Source organism: Lynx rufus, unplaced genomic scaffold, assembly GCF_022079265.1.
Source record: "Lynx rufus isolate CCGP_SWC_20201006 ecotype Redwood Valley unplaced genomic scaffold, mLynRuf1.p SCAF_1, whole genome shotgun sequence".
Taxonomy (NCBI): domain Eukaryota; kingdom Metazoa; phylum Chordata; class Mammalia; order Carnivora; family Felidae; genus Lynx; species Lynx rufus.
In genome coordinates this window covers 227804786-227825955 of record NW_025814823.1, presented here as the reverse complement: position 1 = coordinate 227825955, position 21170 = coordinate 227804786, and the positions used below count along the sequence as shown (strand labels likewise).

Genomic DNA, 21170 nt, shown 5'->3' with positions numbered 1-21170 from the left:
CTCTGACCTGCAAGGAGAAGGAGGCTGGCTGCTCGCGTGGGAGAGGGTGACCATGTCCTCCTGGAGTCACTGGGGGGGGGGGGGGGGCGGGGCGGGAGGGGGGCAGGAATTCAACGCAGTAAAGAAAACAGCACTCACAATCCGTGGAAAAGTGGCGAGTCGGATCAAACAGTACTAGGAATTCGGAAAGGAGAATGGAACAGAAATTGCCCCGCACAATCAGAAAAGAGGAAGGAAACGGAAAGCCTGCGAGAAATGCGATCCCTCGGGGGGCCTTCCCTGACGGCCCGTCCAAAGCGGAGTCTCCCTCACCCTCTTTCCTTTTATTTTTCTTCCAAGCACCTGTGAGTGCCTGCTGCAGGTCATGTAATGGCCATGCAAAGACCAGTTCAGTCCCAAATCCCCGGGACACGCAAGTACCATCACTTTGTATAGTAACCGGTATGATTAGATTAAGGATCTTGAGGTATGATTATCTGGGGACGTCTGGGGGGCCCTGAACACCGTCACAGAGTCCTCCTAACGTGAGAGCCACGCAAAGGGAGACCCCGCACGGGCACAGAGAGGAGGTGGTCCTAGGAAGAGAGACAGAGGCGGGAGTGATGTGGCCGAGGAACGTGGCAGCCACCAAGGGCTGGAAAAGGCAAGGGACAGGTTCTCTGAAGCCACGGGAGGGAGCGAGGCTGGAGAACAAACACCCTGACAGCAGCCCAGTCAACTGATTTCTGGCCTCTGGAGACTTCTGGCCTCCAAAACTATGAGAGAGTACATTTCTGTTTTCTTTTTTAAAAAAATTTTATTTATTTTTGAGAGAGAGAGAGAGAGTAGGGGAGGGGCAGAGAGGGAGACACAGAATCGGAAGCAGGCTCCAAGCCCTGAGCTGCGAGCACACAGCCCCACGTGGGGCTCAAACTTGTGAACTGTGAGATCATGACCTGAGCCGGAGTCAGACGCTTAACTGACTGAGCCACCCAGGCGCCCCTACATTTCTGTTGTTCTTAAGCCATCAGGTTCGGGACAATTTCTTACAGCTGCCACAGAAAACGAACACACTGCCCAACACCACAGTATATGTTTATTGCCTGTCTGCTCTAGTAGACGATACATTCCATCGAAAAAGGCGACTTTGTGTGTTTATTTCACTGTGGTAGCCTCAGAGCCCGCTATGTAGCAGGGGCTGGAGCATCTGGTGAAGGACTGCCTGGGTAGATACGCATGTGTCCTCCGTCTGGGTAGCTGTGCCCATCAGAAGAGAGCCCCGAGCATCCTTCTAAAGCTCAGGCTTCAGAGAATTTTTGCAGCGCACACACGTGTGGCTTCAAATCTTTCCCTGCCGGCATTTCCAACATTTGGTTGGCATCTACAAACGTATTGGACGTTCTGGGCCAGAAGGCTAAAAACATGGATTTCTCCTCCTGTGCTCACTGTAGAGTGTGGGTAACTGACATTTCTGAGTTAGCAAGACGGCCGACGGACGGAGTGAGCACTGTCCGCATTTGGCACTGGAGGCCGCAGACAGAAAGGTGTGACGGGGCCTCCGAAGAGCTTTCCCAAGCCTCAGGGAGAAAACCGGTGCGCATATTATATGTCTCGTGTATGCGTCCGGTCCTCCTGGAGAAGATATGTGCACATCTATCGAGACACTGATTTTTTCAAAACACCAAAAAAAAAAAAAAAAAAATCCCACAGGAATTTGGAAGGATGTACAGATGGAAGTAGAAAAATTCACAGATTTATTCACTGGCATCCGATGTACCAATAGCCGCTTGTTTACATACACAGATACCTTATCTTCGCTTGGAATCCCGTGTATTTGGGGGACTTCCTGATCACGAGAGCTGGTGTTTTTTGCTTATAGCGTGCCTGGTGCTGTGCTCGTAAGTCTTAGGAGGGGGGTATTCTTATCATGCTGAGGCTTAGTTTTAGATGACCCTTCCAAAGCCACCCAGCTGGTGCACAGAGGAGCCGGGATCTGACTCCAGGCCCCAGGACCTCAGGACCACGTGCGTAAACACAGAGCTCTGGGGTACTGAATTCCAGCTTGAGGGTAAATCCCTCTCCCAGGGCCCCAGGGCCATTCAGCGCAGGCTTGCAGCCCTGCCTCTAAGCCCCTTGCCAGTTCAGAGCTGCTGGCGGTCTTGTTTTGTTTGGGCCCAATTCATTCTTCGAGCCCCGTCGGTCAAGAGCCATCTCTCGGGGAGGATCGAAAGACAGGCCCTTGAAAACCACCTGGCACCTGATTCACGGCGAGCAGCTTTTCCAGGCACTGCTAATTTTTCTCACCATCACACGGTGTTTCTCTTGAGTGGTGCCCTGGGCTCAGAAGGTTAAGTATGAAAGGACCCCGAGAACAATCTCGTGGCGCAATTCAGTCATGTTTACCTCACTGTGTTGGACCCCAGAGCAGGAAACGCAGTAATAAACCCTTTAAGAGAAAATAACGTTTTGGGCAAAGGTCACCTATCATTAGCTAAAAGTGACTTTGCTTTCCAGGTCACTTTCTAAGCCCACCTGTAGGCGCAGGGGTCACCTAAGAGCTGGGAGAGGTCAACCAGTGAAATACGTCCGTGACCTGAGTGGTTTCTGACTGTTCTCTTTTGTTCCTGGGTCCAACGGTCTCTGGCTTCATTAAGCACACAGGATGACCCTTTAACGGACCAAGTGGCATTTCACGTCCTCGCTGTGCTCATTTCACACACTGCTTGATGTACATGCGTTTCTGTGGGGTTCTTTGAGATCACGAAGGTATTTTACGTGGGCTTTGCTGACCCCTTACATATCGTATCCGTGTAAATCCCACAGGGCACCGAGAGTTTCAGGCCACCGGGAACACGCTCACGTTCAGAGCCCCAAGTACCCGGGAGCGTGTGAGCACAGGCTGAAATCAGAAAACCGACAAGCCACGGGCATCAGCCTTGCCCTGTCCACACACCTTACTGTGAACTGCCCCTGGGAGGGTCCTGCCTATGCATGTGAGCAAGCCATGTCTCAGTCCTACACACTGTAACATGCCCACCGTGTAAGAAGAAAACTGCTCTCCACGCTGGTTCTGTTTTTGAGCGGAGACTCCTAAAAACAACTAAGAAAAGAGGCACGGTCATCAAATACAATTCCTGGAAGTCTGTGACTCAGTCCCTGCCGGGTTCCTCTGCCATTGCTGGAACAACACTGTCACCTTACTCTGATAAATCTGCCCTTGCACCAGAAAAGCCTCGGGGAGCCTGGCAACCGCACCTGAGCCAGGGGGTGGGGTGGGGTGGGGTGTCAGCAGCCAACACTTGTCCCTGCAGGATCCACGGGCCAATCGGGACTCCCCAGCGGGCCCCGGGGAGAATGCGGTGTCTTCACCGTTCTTCTCTTTGTAGAACACACACGTTAAACCGAAACCAGTAATCTCTACACCTTGGTGCCAAATCAGATACCATTTATAAGATCCAAGTGGGAAGAAGAGAAGTGTCGAGGTTCTGAGACAACTTGGAGGAATAAATACAACTGGATAAAATACTAGCAACTTAATTCCTTCTCCGGACGTTGGGAATGTGTTTAGGCTTTTCGCTGCTGGGGACAGTGGCCTGTTCAAGGGCCTGATTCAGAGGTGTACGGGATGACTCAATTCGGGGACAGCAGCGCAAAGCCAAAATGCAAAGTAACCCACATCCCCCACCGCTGCTTCCATCGGACGCCGTGATGTCAACACCACCCCCGAGAAAACCCCCGAAAAACCAGGCCTGCGAGGATATAATTAATCACGGAAATTTGGGGACAGTGCCGTACCAACGAAAAGTATTTCTCAGCAAACCCGCTACTCTGATTCTTACGCGAAGAATCTGGAAATAATGGAGACGCTTATGCAAACAGTGAGTGGAGAATTTAAAAAGAAACCAGGTAGTTGAATAGTCACGTGTGGCTAATCGATCCATGGCCTTCCCTGACCACGTCGGTGTAGTTTTCTGGGGCCGCCGTAGCAAAGTAGCATAAACCGGGTGGCTCAGCACAACCCAAGGTTCTTGCCCCACGGTCGTGGAGTCCGGCATCAGGGTGTGGGTGGGGCCGCACCCCCTCACAGGCCCTGGGGAAGGTCCACTCCAGGCGCTGCCTGGCTTCTGGTGGCGCCCTGTGGCATGCTCCCGGGCTTGTCTGTGTCCGGATTTGCCCTCTTGTAAAACCAGCAATCATACGGATTAGGGGCGCACCTCACTCACTTCGCAGTGCCTCATCTGAACCCCGTTTCCCAGTAAGATCACATTCAGGGATGCTGGACGTCAGGGCTTCAATACGGGAATTTCTGGCGGATACAATTAGAGCCATGGCAACTCAGAGCAGAAGATTCAGGCTTGAGTGCAGATCCACACTTCCCCTTTTTACCACCCACTGACATCAAAAAGCGAAGCTCAGGAGGATCCAGAGTAAAAGAAACTTATTTTAACTTTCGGAAAAAGAAACAGATGCTTTAGTAGTAACGGCTGCCGGCCTCAGACACACTTAGTACCCTACTGTGTGAGGCGGTGCGGTCGGCCGGCACGCAGGTGGCTTTCTCCTCTCTCTGCTTCAAGGGACAGCAACACACACACACACACACACACACACACACACCAAGCAGCCTCCATCTACTGAAGGTGACAGAGGTCAGTGGGATACACTCTGGAGACCCGGGCACAGTCCCATGACCTTGGCATAATCTGACTCTGGGGCCACAAAACCAAGTCTGGACAAGCCTGGTGAGGATCTCACTCCATACCTGCCTCCCCGAAATAGGCCGGTTCCCCAAGATCACCCTACAGAATAGCCTATTTGGCCAAGTGCCAGTTTGTCAAATTCACTGGTTTCTTAAAAACCTGTCTCTTTTTAGCGCCTCTAAAATTTACAGCAATTTGTACTGAAAGGATTGGCAGGGCCCTGGAGGGCTGTGAGGGCTCCGGGCTCTCTGGGGCCCTCACATCCTCCCTACCTCTCTGTGCCCCCACCTCTGCCTCTGCCCATCTTTCCTGGACTCTCAACCTCTCCGTTCTTTTTCTGACCCGTGGTCTCTCCCCTTCCTCTGATCGGCACTCCTCCATCCTCCCCTCCTGACTGTCTCTGGGTTCAGCGACCAGGGGATGCTGGGTATGACTGTGAAGGTTGTTCACTGCACAAAAGTACCCGGCTGGTTCTGCCTGCCAAGATCCATCTGGATGGATGCCCATTTCCATCTTGTGTCAAGGGGGTTGGGGAGGCCCCAGCAGCAGCCAAGCCTGTGCTCTGCGTGGATTCTTTTCCAACTCTCTTGGAGCAGAGAGGCCGCCTTCTTCGCACCAGCTCCCCAGAACTAGAGCAGAAAGGAGCTCAAGAAAATACCGAGTGTTCTTAAAATGCTGTTGTGAAGTCAAAATGGAAACTGGTCTTTGGGACACCTCTTCCTCATTGAAAGGACTGTTGAAAGCACACATCGTACCCTGGCTAACGGTCTCTATTTTACCCCCAAATCTAGAATCCAGAAAGGAATCATGATCAACTCAGAGGGGCCACCAAGAGGCCGAGTTTCTGTACCTTTAGAATCACCAGTGCCTTTCCCCAGGAGGAAGGGATACTGCACCTGCTCCCTGACCACAAGCTCCTCACCGCCACCCTCGGCCCGTGTTCCCCACGGTTGTCTGCTGGACAAACTCAGCCTGTCAGGACGCAGTCCTTACCACTGTGCTCTGCAGCCAGTCGCAGAAGCCACGGAGACTCACGGCTCTACCGCAAGGTTCAGGGCAAACCGGGCCATCTGCTGGTGACCCCAGCACCAGCCGCAGACTCCTACTCACGGCCCCGCCTCCTGTGTCGCTCTGACGGCTGGTCTGCCGTGTCTCCTCCTCTGCAGGGCCCCCTGCACTGAGAGCTCTCGCCACGCAGCCGGTCTTCCGAATCGATTTACACCGTGTATGTTTTCGAACCGTGTGATCCTTTAGCCCAAACACCGGCTCGTCAGGCCGCAGTCACCTTACTAACACTGGTTGGCGTTATGTCTCTTCCCCTTGTCGCTACTGAGGGGATCGCTTTTCATCTGACAGTTCTACCATTTTCAAGATAACCTTTCGGAGGGACTCAAGTGCCCCCCTTTCCTCACCCTGACTCCCATCAAATGACACCGATCAGTGCTTCTTCCCCAAGGCAGCTCTGAAGGAGGAAAAGGAAGGTGCTAAGGGAAGAGTATTTCTACTTTTTGACTTGACCCACCTCCCCAGTCCATCTTCATGGGCCTTTGCTGCCCTTCTTGAAGGAAAACTCCCAGATAAAGGAGTGAGGAAGAACCAGCTTTTGGAGTAGAACAGAGACTCTGAATTTAAATGGAAAGTCTACACTAGGGAATGGATGTATATGTACATTGTAGTGTACTGAATATGAGTCTCTTATTAACTGTCAAAAGTGACACAGCCGTGGGGCACCTGGGTGGCTCGGTTGGTTAAGCGTCCGACTTTGGCTCAGGTCATGATGTCACAGTCGTGAGACCGAGCCCCTCGTCGGGCTCTGGGCTGACAGTGCAGAGCCTGCTTGAGATTCTCTCCCTGTCCCTTCATCTCTGCCTCTCTCTCTCAAAATAAAAATAAAAAATAAAATAAAATAAAAGGGAAATATGTTAGCTCATTAAAAGATATACTTTAGGGGTGCGTGGGTGGCTCAGTCGGTTAAGCGTCCGACTTTGGCTCAGGTCATGATCTCACGGTTCGTGAGTTTGAGCCCCACACCGGGCTCTGTGCTAACAGCTTAGAGCCTGGAGCCTGCTTCCGATTCTGTGTCTCCCTCTCTCTCCGCCCCTCCCCTGCTCACGCTCTGTCTCTCTCTCTCTCTCTCTCAAAAATGAATAAACACTAAAAAAAATTTTTTTTAAAGTGACACAGCCGTATTTTTCACAGGCAAAGGCAGATGTCGAACCCCAAATGTCAGGGCCTGGAGAGCGAGTCCATTCGGCTGGAAAGATGGACTTTTGTTCTAGACGGTTACACATCTGCTTTTGAAAAGCAGTCAGCATCCCTGGGTCACTGAGTGTCTGCAGAATCCGCGGGGGTCAGCTCTTCTCAAAGACCCCAGGAGAAGAGCTAGTGTGCCCAAAGAAGCAGAGCTCCAGAAAGTGCTGTAGTTCTAGGCGTTCTAGGTGTTCTTCTTTCAGAAGGCTGTAAGGCTGTTGGTGCCATCAGGAGGCTCGGAATCTATACGTGATACCATCCACTGGAATAAACACAACGTGTGCTGCTCTGGAGTGTTTCACTGGCCGCTGCTACATTAACTTCCTGACACTAAGTTTTCTGTTTGTTTAAGTTCATTTCTTTATTTTGAGAGAGAGAGAGAGAGAGAGAGAGACAGAGAGAACACGAGCAGAGGAGGGGCAGAGAGAGAGAGGGAGACAGAGCATCCAAATCAGGCTCCGCACTGTAAGCATAAAGTCCGACATGGGGCTCGAACTCATGAACCATGAGATTCATGACCTGAGCTGAAGTCAGATGCCCCGACCCTAAGAAGTTTCAAAATTAAAAAAAACATGGGGCGCCTGGGTGGCTCAGTCGGTTGAGCGTCTGACTTCGGCTCAGGTCGTGATCTCACGTCCGTGAGTTCGAGCCCCGCGTCGGGCTCTGGGCTGACGGCTCAGAGCCTGGAGCCTGCTTCGGATTATGTGGCTCCCTCTCTCTCTGCCCCTCCCCCACTCATGCTCTGTCTCTCTCTCTCTGTCAAAAATAAATAAACATTAAAGAAAAAAATTTAAAAAAAAATGATAAAAACAAAACAAAACCAGACTCGAGAGTAAAGGGCCTCTTACGAAAGCTTTAGAAGTTGCATAAACTCAGGGCGCTCTGTGGGTTAAGCTTCTGACTCTGGATTTCAGCTCAGGACATGATCTCACAGTTGGTGGGATCGAGACCCGCATCAGGCTCTGTGTGGACGGTGCGGAGCCTGCTTGGGACTCTCTCTCTCCCCCCACCGCTGCCCCCTTGTGCTCTCTTTCTCTCTCAAAATAAATAAATAAAAATTAAAAAAAGTAAAAGTTGGGTAAATTGAGTATAAATAAGGAGACTCTCGCCCACCAGGGATGAGTGCTATCAGTACCCTTCTGACTCACGGTTAAGTCTTAATCGACGGATGTATTTATTAACGGTTCATGGTGCCCCTTCGGTGCCTGATAGGATACTCGGGCCTGAGGACAGAAGGTGGCTAAGTCACAGACCCTGCCTCGGGCACTTCAGAGCCAACAGGGAGCAACAGATACAAAGACTGAATACGGAAAGTGCTACAGGAACGTATACGTATACGTTATACGTATACGTTACAGCCACAGCTTAACATTTAGGAAAGAAAAACCAAAACCAAAACCAAAACCCCGTAATTGAAACTAATGTAACGCTGTGTGCCGATTATACTTCAACTTAAAAAAATTGTTTACTTGTCCCTCATGTCTTTTAAAGACAATTCCTGTGGCCAAGATGTTGGGCCGACTGAACCGTTGTAAGGATAATGTGTGAGACACTCGATTAGCTGCAAACTCAAATACTACTGTTTTTAGTGTGGAAGAAACCACCGTTTCAAGCATGACGCCCACGTCTGGAGCCTCTGGGTCAGACAGCGGTTCCTACTCGCTGGACCCAGCAGGGTTTGGAGAGTGGGCTTGTAAGGTTGGCTTCTAGCTGGTTCTATTACAGGTGCTCGGGCGAGTCACTTATCCTGAGTCATTTCCTTTTCTAAGAAATTAAGGGTTTTGATTAGCTCATCTCCAAGTTTCTTCCCAACGAAGGGCTTCGAATTTCTGTGAAAATCTACCCTGACATACTTCTAGTTACAGAGGATAGGATTGGAATAATTAAACTGAAAAAAAAAAAAAAAGAAAAGTCTTTACATGGGCAATCAAAGCATTTTTCTAGATCATTACCATGTCAAAATAAACCAGCTGCACTCAACTTAGAGGTGCAGGTTACAGCTCGTGCACCGAAGGAGAGAAGGAACAACCTTAACTCCGGTCGGGCAAAGTTCTCTGTCGGGCTCAACTGTAGCTGGGGGGAGATGTTTAAATGGAGTGACAGGCGACAGAGGAGAGCAGACTCTGGACTGCAGAGCCAGTGACAACCCAGAGCTTCTAGCTTTCAGGGAGGGATGAGGTCTAAGTCATAGCACCTGGCATCCGACTCGACTCAACTTTTGACTTCCAATCATTTCACATAGTCTCCAAAAGCTGAGGTCTGTTCCTGGAATAGAAACCTTCCCTCTGCTTTTTCTAAAATACTCTTTTAAACAGTTTCAAGGTTGCTCACTGTTTTCCTAATATTTTAGGGAACTATGGAAAAATCTGCACGCCATAGAGAAATAACGCAAATAGGGGAGCAGGGTTGCCTGGGGTAACCTGTCCCGACTAAGCAGGCGTGCTATCAGACATACTTCCTCGGTGAGGTGGCACAGGACTATGTTTCCAACACCCCTACTCCCCACCCCCCCACTTTCATGAGGGATGAACTGGTGGGAGGGGCAGGTTGGGGTCAAGGGGCGGTTGAGGACACAAGGTTGTGATGTGTGATGGATGGGACAGGCTATTTGTCTCGTGTTGCCCTTGTTATGATCTATTCAAGTGTTGGATCAATGGATCAAATATTAAACGGTGGGCTTTGGAAAAATATCCATTGAAGGTTTTCCTTAAAGAATCTTTTCTTTTAAGTTTATTTATTTATCTTGAGAGAAAGAGAGACACAGATAGAGAGGGAGAGGAGAATCTCAAGCAGGCTCTGCACTTCAGCACAAAGCCCTATGCGAGACTCGAACTCGCGAACCTTGAGATCATGACCTGAGCCGAAATCAGGAGGAGGACGCTTAGCTGACTGAGCCACCTAGGTGCCCCTCCATTGAAGGTTTCAATTTTTTTTAATGTTTATTAATTTTTGAGAGAGAGAGCGCGAGAGACAGAGAACATGAACATGAGCAGGGGAGGGGCAGAGAGAGAGGGAGACACAGAATCAGAAGCAGGCTCCAGGCTCTGAGCTGTCACCACAGAGCCTGACACGGGGCTCGAGCTCACAGACCTCGAGATCATGACCTGAGCCCAAGTTGAACGCTTAACCAACTGAGCCACCCAGGAGCCCCTCCATCGAAGGTTTAAAACACGTGTAGGGCTTGAGTTTAAGGACCACTCCCAGGGTTCAGCAAGCCCAATAATCCCTTTGATAACAGTTAGAAGGGCTAAAGTTACAGTGTGTCTCTCATCAGGGCAACCAACCCTTCTGCCTTAGGTCCTCATCATCAGTCACTGATGATAAGAGCTGCGTGCCCCCGGCATTTCTGGAACATACTTATATTGTACTTTATACATGGAGACTTTCTACAGGACTTAATAGGAAATGTGTAGTCACCACAACAAACAAGAAAAACTGAACTAAGTTCAAAAGCCCCGCATTTCTTTTTACCTCCTTCTCATCTCCCTCTTTAGAACTCAAAGGGCACACTCCACAATGGAAGTTTGGTTATGTTTTTTTTTCTTTTCTTCTTTTTTTTTTTTTTTTGGCTACTACAAACTATCTTAAGTTATATACCATGTGCTTAGGGTTATAGAGCATGTATATCCATGTTTTTTGAACAGTATCTTCTACACTTAAATTGCATGGCGGTTGATATAGGAAGGATGTATGTTGCTTATTTAGGCTGTGCGCGGTTCGTGCTGTTATCCGCGCTTGTCCACAGCTGTATCCTCGAAAACGGCACCGGGCTTGGGACCTCGTAGGTGCTTGATAAGTATGCGTCGAATGATGAATAAATAGATAGGACACAGCAGCGGTATAAGCGTGATCAGCAAAGGGTCTTTTACGGGGGTAACTGAAATAACACCAACGAGATTTGGAAGAGGGACGGGAATGTTTATACAGTTGACTCCGGATGTTTAAAAATGGGCCAGCAGTTACTCAGGAAGACAAGAGTATTATTAAAACGAAGGGCAAAGTCTGCCCTTCTTCAGCATGTTTAGAAGTCTCTGGAAACGCCAGAAGTCTACCCCTTCTTCCTGTATACAATGACCTTCCTAAATAACTGCTGTTCATACTTGGGGACAACAACGTTTTAAAGAGGTTGTTACTTAATTCCGTATAACATCACAGTATGGAATACAAGGTGTCTCCCTTTAAAACGGCCATTTCCCCTTTCCACAAACAACAACAGAGGGGGGGCGGGTGCCGGTCTCTCTCCTTACCGTGAGTGACAAGGCCATGCAGACGAACGTGAACTTCTTGATGTGGGCGGCTGTCACCGTGTTGCTGGTGCTCACCAGTTTATTGCTGGGGTTATTCTAGGGCGAAAGAAAGGGACAGTGGTTACCCTGACCACACGTGCATCTTGAAGAGCATCTTGTTTTGGTTTTATTGGATGTGTCTGAAGTACGGGTGTCACCTGACAGCTGGGAGCACGGCTGTCACTTTCTCTCTTAGACAGCTGTCAGGTTTCTGGACTTGAACGTGAACCGGAGGGGCTTCTGGACGGAGCTCTGGGCAGTGTCTCCTGAGTCTGTGTTCCCTGGGCGCTGGCCACCCACCCAGCCTAGTCCAGGGCCCCGGCCCGGGTGGCCCCTCCTGGCCACCTGGCACCTCCTCGAAGCTACAGCCCAGCTCGGTGACCTTCGGGGCCCTGTCCTCCCCACCAGCGGGCATTCTCGGCCCCGCCTGCCCTGACCCAGACTCCTCCACTTGTATTCCAGACACAACCTCTTCCTCTTCCCCTCTCACACTTGGTGTTTTCATGTCTCTTTGGATCTTCTGAATTTCAAAGCTACCCCCTTCGGGGCACATCACGGGCACAGCCCGTCTGTTTCTTGAAGCCTCTCTGATCTTACAGCCCGAAGTGCCCCGGGGCCCCACTTCCTGGAATGCGGGCGAGCCCAGAGCTCTCTGGAGGTGGGTACGCTGCAGGGGGCACGTGTGGAAGGTGCACGCAGGTTGCGGACACAGAACTGGGCACCTCACTCTTCCCCTTGACTCCTGCCCCTCAGCACAGTCTTTCTTGCGGAGAAGGTGCTCACTGCCGCCACACTGAGTTTTTTTTTTTTTTTTCAACGTTTTTTATTTATTTTTGGGACAGAGAGAGACAGAGCATGAACGGGGGAGGGGCAGAGAGAGAGGGAGACCCAGAATCGGAAACAGGCTCCAGGCTCCGAGCCATCAGCCCAGAGCCCGACGCGGGGCTCGAACTCACGGACCGCGAGATCGTGACCTGGCTGAAGTCGGACGCTTAACCGACTGTGCCACCCAGGCGCCCCATACACTGAGTTTTAAGCAACCAGTGCGACGGCCCAAATGTCCTCTCGCCCATCCTGAGGCTTGCTCAGACCATCCCAGCGCCACTGCTAAGCAGGCCTAACACCCGATCAGACTGGCGCCTGGCCCCTCATCACGAACACCAGCGGAGAAAAAGACCCCCCGGCCTCCACCGGGGATCCAGGTAGTCCCAGGGGCGACCGACAGAAGCAAACCGGGGCTCCTGGCGCGCGTCCCGCTGGATGAAAGACGCAGAAGCAGGGCAGATACGGGTTCTACTGGGAAAAGAGCTTCTGATGGTTCCTTTACTTTGGGAGCTCGGGCGGTCTCCCCGGTCCCTTCCCCCTGCACGTGCCGTGCCGCCAGCACAAACCTCTGCTCGAGCCTGCGTCATCCCAGCCTCTAAAGTGGATCCGCTTTTCTGAACAACAGAGTTTGCCGCCGCGGCAGAGTGCAAGTCTCTCCACCTCCCCCGCCCCGGGGATTTGCGAGAGAGGGGCCCGAGTGGGCGCGCCACAGAGAGTCAGGAAACCAACCCGGGAGCCCCATGTCGCCGGTGGGGGACAGCAGCGTGGTGCAGCGCCTTCGCGTGCGCTTTGGTTTCTACGCCCGCAGTTCGTGCTTGGAACGAACACACCAGCAGGGACCATTAGGTTGGCGTCCCTGTTTCGTTTTGTTTGCCCCATCTGCTGAGCAACATAGCCCTTCGCGGGTGAGAACTGAACATCGGAGAGATTCTGCACGAGTGGAAAACGCTCCCCGTTGCTGCTATTTAGTGGGAGCTACCAGAAGTTATGCAAGAAATGTTAGATCTCTTGGGGCGCCTGGGTGGCGCAGTCGGTTAAGCGTCCGACTTCAGCCAGGTCACGATCTCACGGTCCATGAGTTCGAGCCCCGCGTCGGGCTCTGGGCTGATGGCTCGGAGCCTGGAGCCTGTTTCCGATTCTGTGTCTCCCTCTCTCTCTGCCCCTCCCCCGTTCATGCTCTGTCTCTCTCTGTCCCCCCCCAAAAAAAAAACAAAAAACAAAAACGTTGAGGAAAAAAAAGAAATGTTAGATCTCTTAGGCCGGAGCCCACAAAGAGGCTAAGGATCTCAACTGTCAATGCGGCAAATTCTGCAAGTCCACACAGAGGGGTCTCAGATTTGGGCGAACAGACGGCATTCACGCGAATGGCTTAGAGGACCTCCCTGCCATGCCTAGAACAATGAGCGAGGCCCCACAAGGGTTCTGAGCCACGCCAGTTGCTGGCTGGAGGTACACGCTCGTTCAAGGGATTTTTTCGTAGCACCTAACCTCTGTGATCGCGAACGAAACCGAGTTTTTCTTGGATGCCCCTGCTGAAACTGTATCGTGTTACATTGTTAAGTTTTATTATTTCGAGGTAGCGAAAAAAAAAAAAAAATTCCAGATGAGACTTCCTCCCTCAGCCCGGAGGCTGTGACTTTTCAGTGCTTCCTGTTCTCATCACGTTTTCTTACATAATCTTGGTCTCCAAGAGCTAGAAATTTAGCAAGAAGACTTCTATGCATTTTGGTTTTCTAGGATTTACTTCTTTTTTTTTTTTTTTTTAGCTCTTGTTGTTTTTTTTTTTTTTAAGTTTATTTATTTATTTTGAGAGAGACAGAGACAGTGCAAGTGGAGAAGGGGCAGAGAGAGACAGAGAGAGAGAGGGAATCCCAAGCAGGCTCCTTGGTGTCAGCAAAGCGCCTGACGCAGGGCTTGAACTCGTGAAACTCTGAGATCACGACCTGGGCAGAAACCAAGAGTCGGACACTAACCAAATGAGCCACCCAGGCGCCCCTGGGATTTACTTCTATATGCACGTGACTTAAAACGAAGATGACAATTTCTATCGATAGGTTGGATTAAACTCACTCAAACAAGAATTACAAGGAGGAAAATCTCCCGCAAGCCACTCGTGCCTCAAGTTTGCTCTCAGAACATTTTTAGGAGATACGCTACTTCCTGATGTTGCGAGATGCTGATGTGTGAAACGGGGAGTGGGTCCAGCTCGTCGTCCACTGGGGAGGTTCCACACCCAGTGAAGAGATCCGGGCATCACCACCACCCTACCACCCTGTCTTGTTAGGCTGCATGGTGGGCATCCCTGAAGTGAGCTGCCATTCACGGGTGAGTATGGGGCTGGGAACAGAGGCAGGTGACACCATGGGGGATGTACAGGGTGGAAGGATGCCGTGGATGGGGACGTGTGACAGAGGGGTGTGTGTGTGTGTGTGGGTGTGGGTGTGTGTGTGTGTGTGTGTTTGCACGAGTCTGCTGGTACAACACAGAGAAGAAGGTGGACCCACAGTGGATACTGTCTTTCCAGACTTGAGTCTCCGCCCCTGGCTCATCCCCACTCAGAGATGCCTGGGGCGTGGGGGGTGTGCCCTGGGTCAGGGAGGCAAGCTGGACAGGAACCCTTTCTGGGGCCCCACTCCACAGGTATTGCTCTTTTCTAGAAGCCCACAAACAACTAAACATTTGAGAATCCGGAGGCTATGTGAAAGAAAGAGCTAAGCGTATATAGCCTGTGGCTGGGCCTTGCTCGTGTGGCCTCCCAGGATCTCCCATGTCCACGCGAGTCTGGGAGCGGGGGGCTGGGGTGAGGGGAGGAGGGAGGCCAGCTTTAGCTAGTCAGAGCCCAAACTGCCTGTGCTGCTAGAACTGATGTGCTGGGGCCCCTGGCCAAGAGGCCTCCTCTCCTCACATCCCAGGACTCTTGCTGGGGGAAGATAAAGTGGTATCGGCCGTGGCTCTGAGCTTGTCCTGGAGAAGTTCAAGGCAAAATAGCTGCTTCTTTCCCCATTTTTCATTTTAAAACATCGTATACTATCTTTTGGGGGGGGGTATGTTTTGCTGTAAAAGTCTATAGGTTCAAATAACTAAGCTTTAATGAAATAGACATGAATTAAATGATTGGTAGGACAGTCCCCCCCTCCCCCCCCCCCCCCCCAGCCACAGGCTGCAAGTCTGAAGGGTCATGTGCCTCCCTAGGGCGTGCCAGCAGCCGCGGAGGGGGCAGAGCTGTTGTTAACAGAGGCTTTCAGCTGGAGTAAGTCTGCTGCATCCAAACCAACCTGGACCCAGGTCGGCCGTGTGGACAACTTCAGCGCGCATGGTCCCAAGTGTTGAACGAGCTCCGTAAGCCTAGGAGCTCAAACGCACCACCCTGTCTGTTCCTTCACATCTGCTCTGAGGTCAGTTTAGTCTTAGTTTTATTTAATAAACAAAAGACAGAGGCAAAATGCAACGTATTCAATTTTCTTGAGAGTCTATTTTCCCTTCGCAAAAAAATTAATGATACCTCAACAGGAACAACCTAAAAGCGAATACGGTTCGGAGGGCAATGGAGAACTGGCATCAGGGTATAAGCTGGACAGCCTCTGTTATTTCCTGAGGGAACTGTTTCACAATTACGTTTCACCCCCTCGACGCCACGGTAACCTTACAGAGGGAGGTGAGACGGGGAAATATCAAAGTTTTCCTCATCAGAGATGCCTGTCCATCAAAAGCTAGTTTTAAAGAGTGTGTTTTAGGCACCACGCCGCACGGGTTCTCACCTTGTCAAAAGCAGGGTAGACGGCACGGATTTCCGTCAGCCATCCATATGGCATGTGACCCACAGGGTATGTGGCTGTCAAAATTGCCACCGCCTACAAGAGGAAAAGCCAGCAGAATTAGCGTCCACATCCCCGAGAGAATTTCCAGTAGCTGCTGTTTGCCCCGTGGCAGCATGAGCCATCTCTGGGGTGGCCGCCACAGACAGATAACCCCACACTGGGTGACAAGCATTGGCCAGCCACAGGACAGCCCCGGGGGAAGCGGGGAAGGGGCAGGTGGTCCACTGTGACCATGGATGGGAGTGGGGTACAGGAGCCCAGGTAGTGCATGGAGACCAGGAGGATGCATCTTCTTTACACGAATCCAAAGAGAAACGGCTCTGGGTTGTGGGCTGGACAAGCTACAGTTTGAACCCAGGCCCACCAGACCAAGGATCTTTGCTCTTTCCATTGAGCCGAACGGAACCCTCCCGGCTAGCCCAGTTCTGGAGTCTCAACATGCGATTTTGAGCCCGCTCTGCTCTCTGGGTAGTCTTTGCTCAGGGTCCGCCTCTATGCCTCCATCTTGTTCCTGCGGGTGGCCTGGCGGTGGCTCTGTGGCCCCCTCCTTCCAACTCAACTCACTTTTAATCTGTCCAGCCAGGATAGCCAAATTTTGATGTTTAACTTAGGAAGACTAAGTAAATATTCCTTACAGGAAACCAAACATGTTCTTCCGTGGAAATGAGACTTTGTCTTCCTATGTGAATGAAAAGGAAGGGGTATGAAAACAAAGCATTGAACCCCACATGTTGGCGAGTTCAGCTCTAGCTGGCTAGTAAAAGAGAAGTTCAGCCTTCATCTGTTTTAATGAACATAACATTGATGCCTGGAACATGAAGTGAGTCCCCCGCTGGGTGAAGAAAGCACTGTGAGGGTAGAGGGGTAGACCCCGAGTCAAACCTCCACTTGGTCACCTACCAGCGGCGTGAAGTGTGGACCCACTCAGACCCCCTTTCTGTTCCTCTAGCAGAACCGTGGGAATAACGGCATCCATCACACAGGGCGGTTGGGAGTCAACACAATGTGCATAAAGTGCCCTCACATAGCAGATGGTCAATCAACGTGGGTCCTGTACCCTCTGTGCTGGGCCTCTAGGTCATGGAGGTCACTATAGAAACGGCTCCAATACATCACTTGCCTTATTTTTTTTTTTTTTTTAAACGGGACGATGGAGTTCTGGCACAGAAGTGTTGGGGGTCACGTACTTTCTTTTCCTGTGCGACTGAAACTGAAGTCGTTAACTGAAAAAGCTGCTGGGTTACAGGAGCCACCCAAGATGACGACCTTCATGATCCAAAACACAAAACCCAGGAACAAACTGAGGCAGGAGAAGGTGTCCTGCTTGGGATTTATGTGCTTCCCTTCCTAAGCCAACACGAGCTGCTTCCCAGGACGTGGAAACTGGCACGAGACCCCGGGCGGGAGACATGCCGAGAACACATTCAAGGGCAATGAGCAAAACCAGAAGGCCCTCAGGGGCAGCCACCAGCCCTCCTGAAGGACCAGCACTTCCGGAGACGGAATCGATTCTCCAGAAGGCAGCAGAGGAGGGAACGAACGAAGTAGCTCTCTTTGTTCATCCCATCCTTGAGAGATGGAAAAAATGATTCCGCTCTTTTTTTTTTTTTTTTTTTTGGAGCAGCTGCCAGTTTCCAGATAAATTTCTTGAGTTGTGAGTGAGTAGATGAGGGAGGTCTTCATTCGGAGGAGGGCAGACTGCCACAGGGCACGCAGGGCCGTGACCGCTGGGCCATATGTGTAGGAAGGCGGAGCATGAACAGGGGAGAGAGGCCGGGGTCACGATGGAGGCACCGGCCCTCACAGCCCGGGCGTTTTCGTTGCTGTGCCCGGCATAGTGTCTGGTCTTCGGCAACCACAGTGAAGCAGCATCATGCCGACTCCACGGAAGAACGGAAAGGCCATTGGGCGCGAGGCGGAAAATCTGGATTCTGAGGCCAGCCCAGCTTCCTGCTAGTTTTGTGTCCTCGCCTCTGTTTTCTCAAATGGCCAATGAGAACAATGAAGGAGCTGTCTCCTTCCATACTCATAAATAAGGAAGAAATGATATGACTGTAAGACCCTCATGGCTTCTGAGTGTGAATGCGTCACATAATTTAATAGCACAGGATTACTGAAGCTCTCAAGAGGGATCAGAGACAAGCTTGCATCCACCTTCCCGCCCCCATTCTTCATGAGGTGACCACAAGCCTCCCCCTCCCCGCCCTGGCCCCCCATCCCCAGAAAGTGCCCTACCTCTGTCGCTGCAGAACTTCCACCAAGGTCCCGGGAAACAAAGAGGTTGACGATCGGTCTACTGATTCTCTGTGTAGCCAAGATGAGAGCCAGGGGCCACCAGAAGCTCAGCATCTTCCTTATCGTTGCATCCCCCTGTGTCAAGAAATGGAGAGAAAGGGTCACTAGGCTCTAGCAGCAGAACAAGAGAAACACTTCAGAGCCAGAGCTTTTCCTTCTGATGTCAATCATGCGTCAATTCATTGTACTTAAAAAAAAATGGCATAAGGAAAGGCTCTGTAGCCAAGCCAATCTGAATGAAAACAAAACGTACAGTCTTACTCGAAATTAACTCAGACGGCTGGCAAGCTGCTGTGAAATCAAAACACACATTTAAGTATGATGGATCCACATCCCTGTTTTCCAAAGAGGGAAGCTCTACACTCAGGCAGACCCCGATTCCACGGCCTGAGAAGCAGGCTGGAAATTAGTTTTTGTTTAAGTCATCAAATGGACTGGCTAGAAGCCACGTCTGTAAGAGGTAACTCTCAGAAGTAAAAAATTACTGTAATTTATTTTGTAACCCGTCAGGTCACGAATGCGCCTAATTATTTGGGCACCGTGCAAATCCACGACAGAGATTCTTATTCTCGAAGCTCTCACAGAAGTCATGTAAATGTGCAGAAGCGTAAAAATAAGAACACGGTCAAGAAAATGTGGTTTATTAAGAATTCTACAAAGTAAAGACGTGTGCAGTCTTTAAAGCCTGGCTTTTATGATTTTGTGATTTTGATTCTTCAGAGGTGAAGGGTTACATCTTGGAACCAGGTCAGCCGCTCTGGTTTCCCTTTGCTGGCGGCTCAATGTTACGAGACGGATTGTTACGATCAAGACCAATTTGATGTGGTTGTCCTAGTGGCGGAAACAACGAGATCAGGTTTTATTGACGGCCTGCCCTCTCGGATGGAGGTAAGTGGTCAACGTAATTATTGTTCTGACATGACAGGGGTAACCTGTGGTCAAAGGCGGGATCAGGGACTTATTCCGGGCCCTTAGGGAGCCAAGCATGTCTACCTTACAGCTAGATGGAAACACAGCCCAGTGACACCCGATAACGAAGGTAGAACAGATGAGCATATACATAAATCAGATGCTGGTGACACTGATGACGAAAAAGTGCTTGGGCCACTGGTGTAAGATCATACCCTGCTTCTACCCGACTCAACTTCGGAGGTGCAGGCCAAGCTCTGTCTCCACCCAGGAGCCTCAGACCTTACCGCTATCTCCTTTCTCTCAGCTTCCGTGGCCCTTGTGTCCCGTCTGCAGGTCTATGTGCTCTCCTGGATCCACGTCTGAGTGTCGCTTCTGTGTTGGTCTTAGCTACCAAATGAGGTGTACTACGTTGGTTGAGGATAGAGACCCTGTTTAAAACGTTTCTGGGCCCCTCCACGGTACCTGTAGGCTCTGCTCGCTCCACAGAAGGTACGTGAATGCACAACTGTGTTTGGCCCGTACGGAAAGTATAAACAAAGCCTGGGGCCCTGCTGTGAAATTAAGAATAACCCAAATATGAGTTTAAAGGTACCGCGGGTCCTAAAACACTTGTTGATTAATATATAAGTAGCGTGCGCTATTGGATTGCCCCACTGGAGCTCCATTTTGATGAATGACTGACTTTTGACAATAGAGGGTAAGGAAAACCGAAACTGCTACACCTACTCAGCCTGACCTGACTCACTGTGCCTCAGTCTCCCTGATATGCAACGAAGGAGGCTGAACAGTGACCTCTAAGACCTCTTCTACCTCCAGGGGCCCTTCATTCTCCAACCGTCTCCCCTGTGGCCACGACCTAGCACTTGACAGCTTGGAGCATGTGCTCCTTGTACGGATACCCCCAATTCGCAAAGGGCCGGGGCAGCACTCGGCCGCCCTCGGAGGCACAGACAGGGTGTCGGCGAGTTCTAAGGACGTACCCCCAGCTCCGGTCCGCTCCTGTCGGGGATGATGTCGTGGATGTTCTTGTAGTAGCCCAGGCACAGGGTGGTGCAGCGCACAAGGGCGCCCATGTACAAGGAAAGGATGGGGATGAGCAGAGGCTCCCTGCATTCCAGGTGACTGTGGAGCAAAATGGCTACAAAAACGACCTGAGAGATAGGAAAACGAGAGCAAGTCAGAGGGGAGAAGATGGAGCCCGTCGACAGAAGCACAGTCCACCCTCTTGCACCCCGATGAGACACATCTCTGAGTGAAAATCCCGACGTTGAGGAGGACAACGGAAACTTGGGCTGAGGCTCAAGGCCACTCTCAGAATTCAGGGTCAGATGCCTGGGGTTCACCGGAAGGGCACACGATCATTTTGCCATATTCACCATGAAGGTTCTTTGAAGGTAACTGCACATCTCGTTAAGGTTATTGCTAAAAAAAAAAATATCTGGAAACTTTGGGCTCCTAGATTCCCAAGAGATGTGGCAGAGGTTTGCCCGTCTTGAACCTGGATCCCGACACGCACAGGTAACCCACACGGGAGGCCCTAAGTCCACAAGGAAAGAGTAGTGGTGATCAGTGATGTCTATAGAAAAATGCACATTTAACATTTACAAGATGCAATTCATTAAAAATGCTGCTAAAGGCACCAATGTTAATTATTATAAGGCAAGCCAGATTAAAATTTAAAATACAAACATATAGTCAATAAACTTCATATAAAAAAAAAATAAAAAAAAAATAAAAAAAAAATAAAAAAAATAAAAAAAAAATAAAATGAAAAAAAAAAATAAAATACAAACATATAGAAGTGGAATAAGTCAACAAAATAGTCAAGAGGGATTGAAAAAAATAATCAAGTATTGATCTCTACTGACTGCAGAGTCCCCACAACAAATTTAACAACGTATTTAACCTTCCTGTCTGCAAAACTCAGACAAGCAGCCCAGTCTCTGTCCAGAGCCATCTGGGGATTCATACATTCAGGAGAGCACTGAGCATACTGAGTGCAAAAATAAAGTAATGGGGGAGGGGGACGATTCCTGAGCTACATTGACTTTTTTTTTTTTAATGTTTATTTATTTTTGAGAGAAAGAAAGAGAGAGAGAGAGAAAAGA

The 21170-nt window shown here is 50.4% G+C and overlaps 1 protein-coding gene and 1 non-coding gene across 2 annotated transcripts in view; one reads left to right on the top strand and one right to left on the bottom strand.

Moving 5' to 3' along the window:
• Positions 1-21170, bottom strand: part of ANKH (ANKH inorganic pyrophosphate transport regulator) — a 141241-nt gene that overhangs the window by 18624 nt on the left and 101447 nt on the right. The window contains exons 5-8 of the mRNA XM_047093938.1: positions 20043-20213; positions 18091-18225; positions 15796-15888; positions 11174-11269 (exon numbers count right to left, since the gene is read on the bottom strand). Of these exons, the coding sequence (XP_046949894.1) occupies positions 11174-11269; positions 15796-15888; positions 18091-18225; positions 20043-20213 (495 nt within the window). The remainder of the gene's footprint in view (positions 1-11173; positions 11270-15795; positions 15889-18090; positions 18226-20042; positions 20214-21170) is intronic.
• On the top strand, positions 7506-7589 carry TRNAR-UCG (transfer RNA arginine (anticodon UCG)). Its single transcript has one exon. It is a non-coding gene; the product is annotated as a tRNA-Arg (tRNA).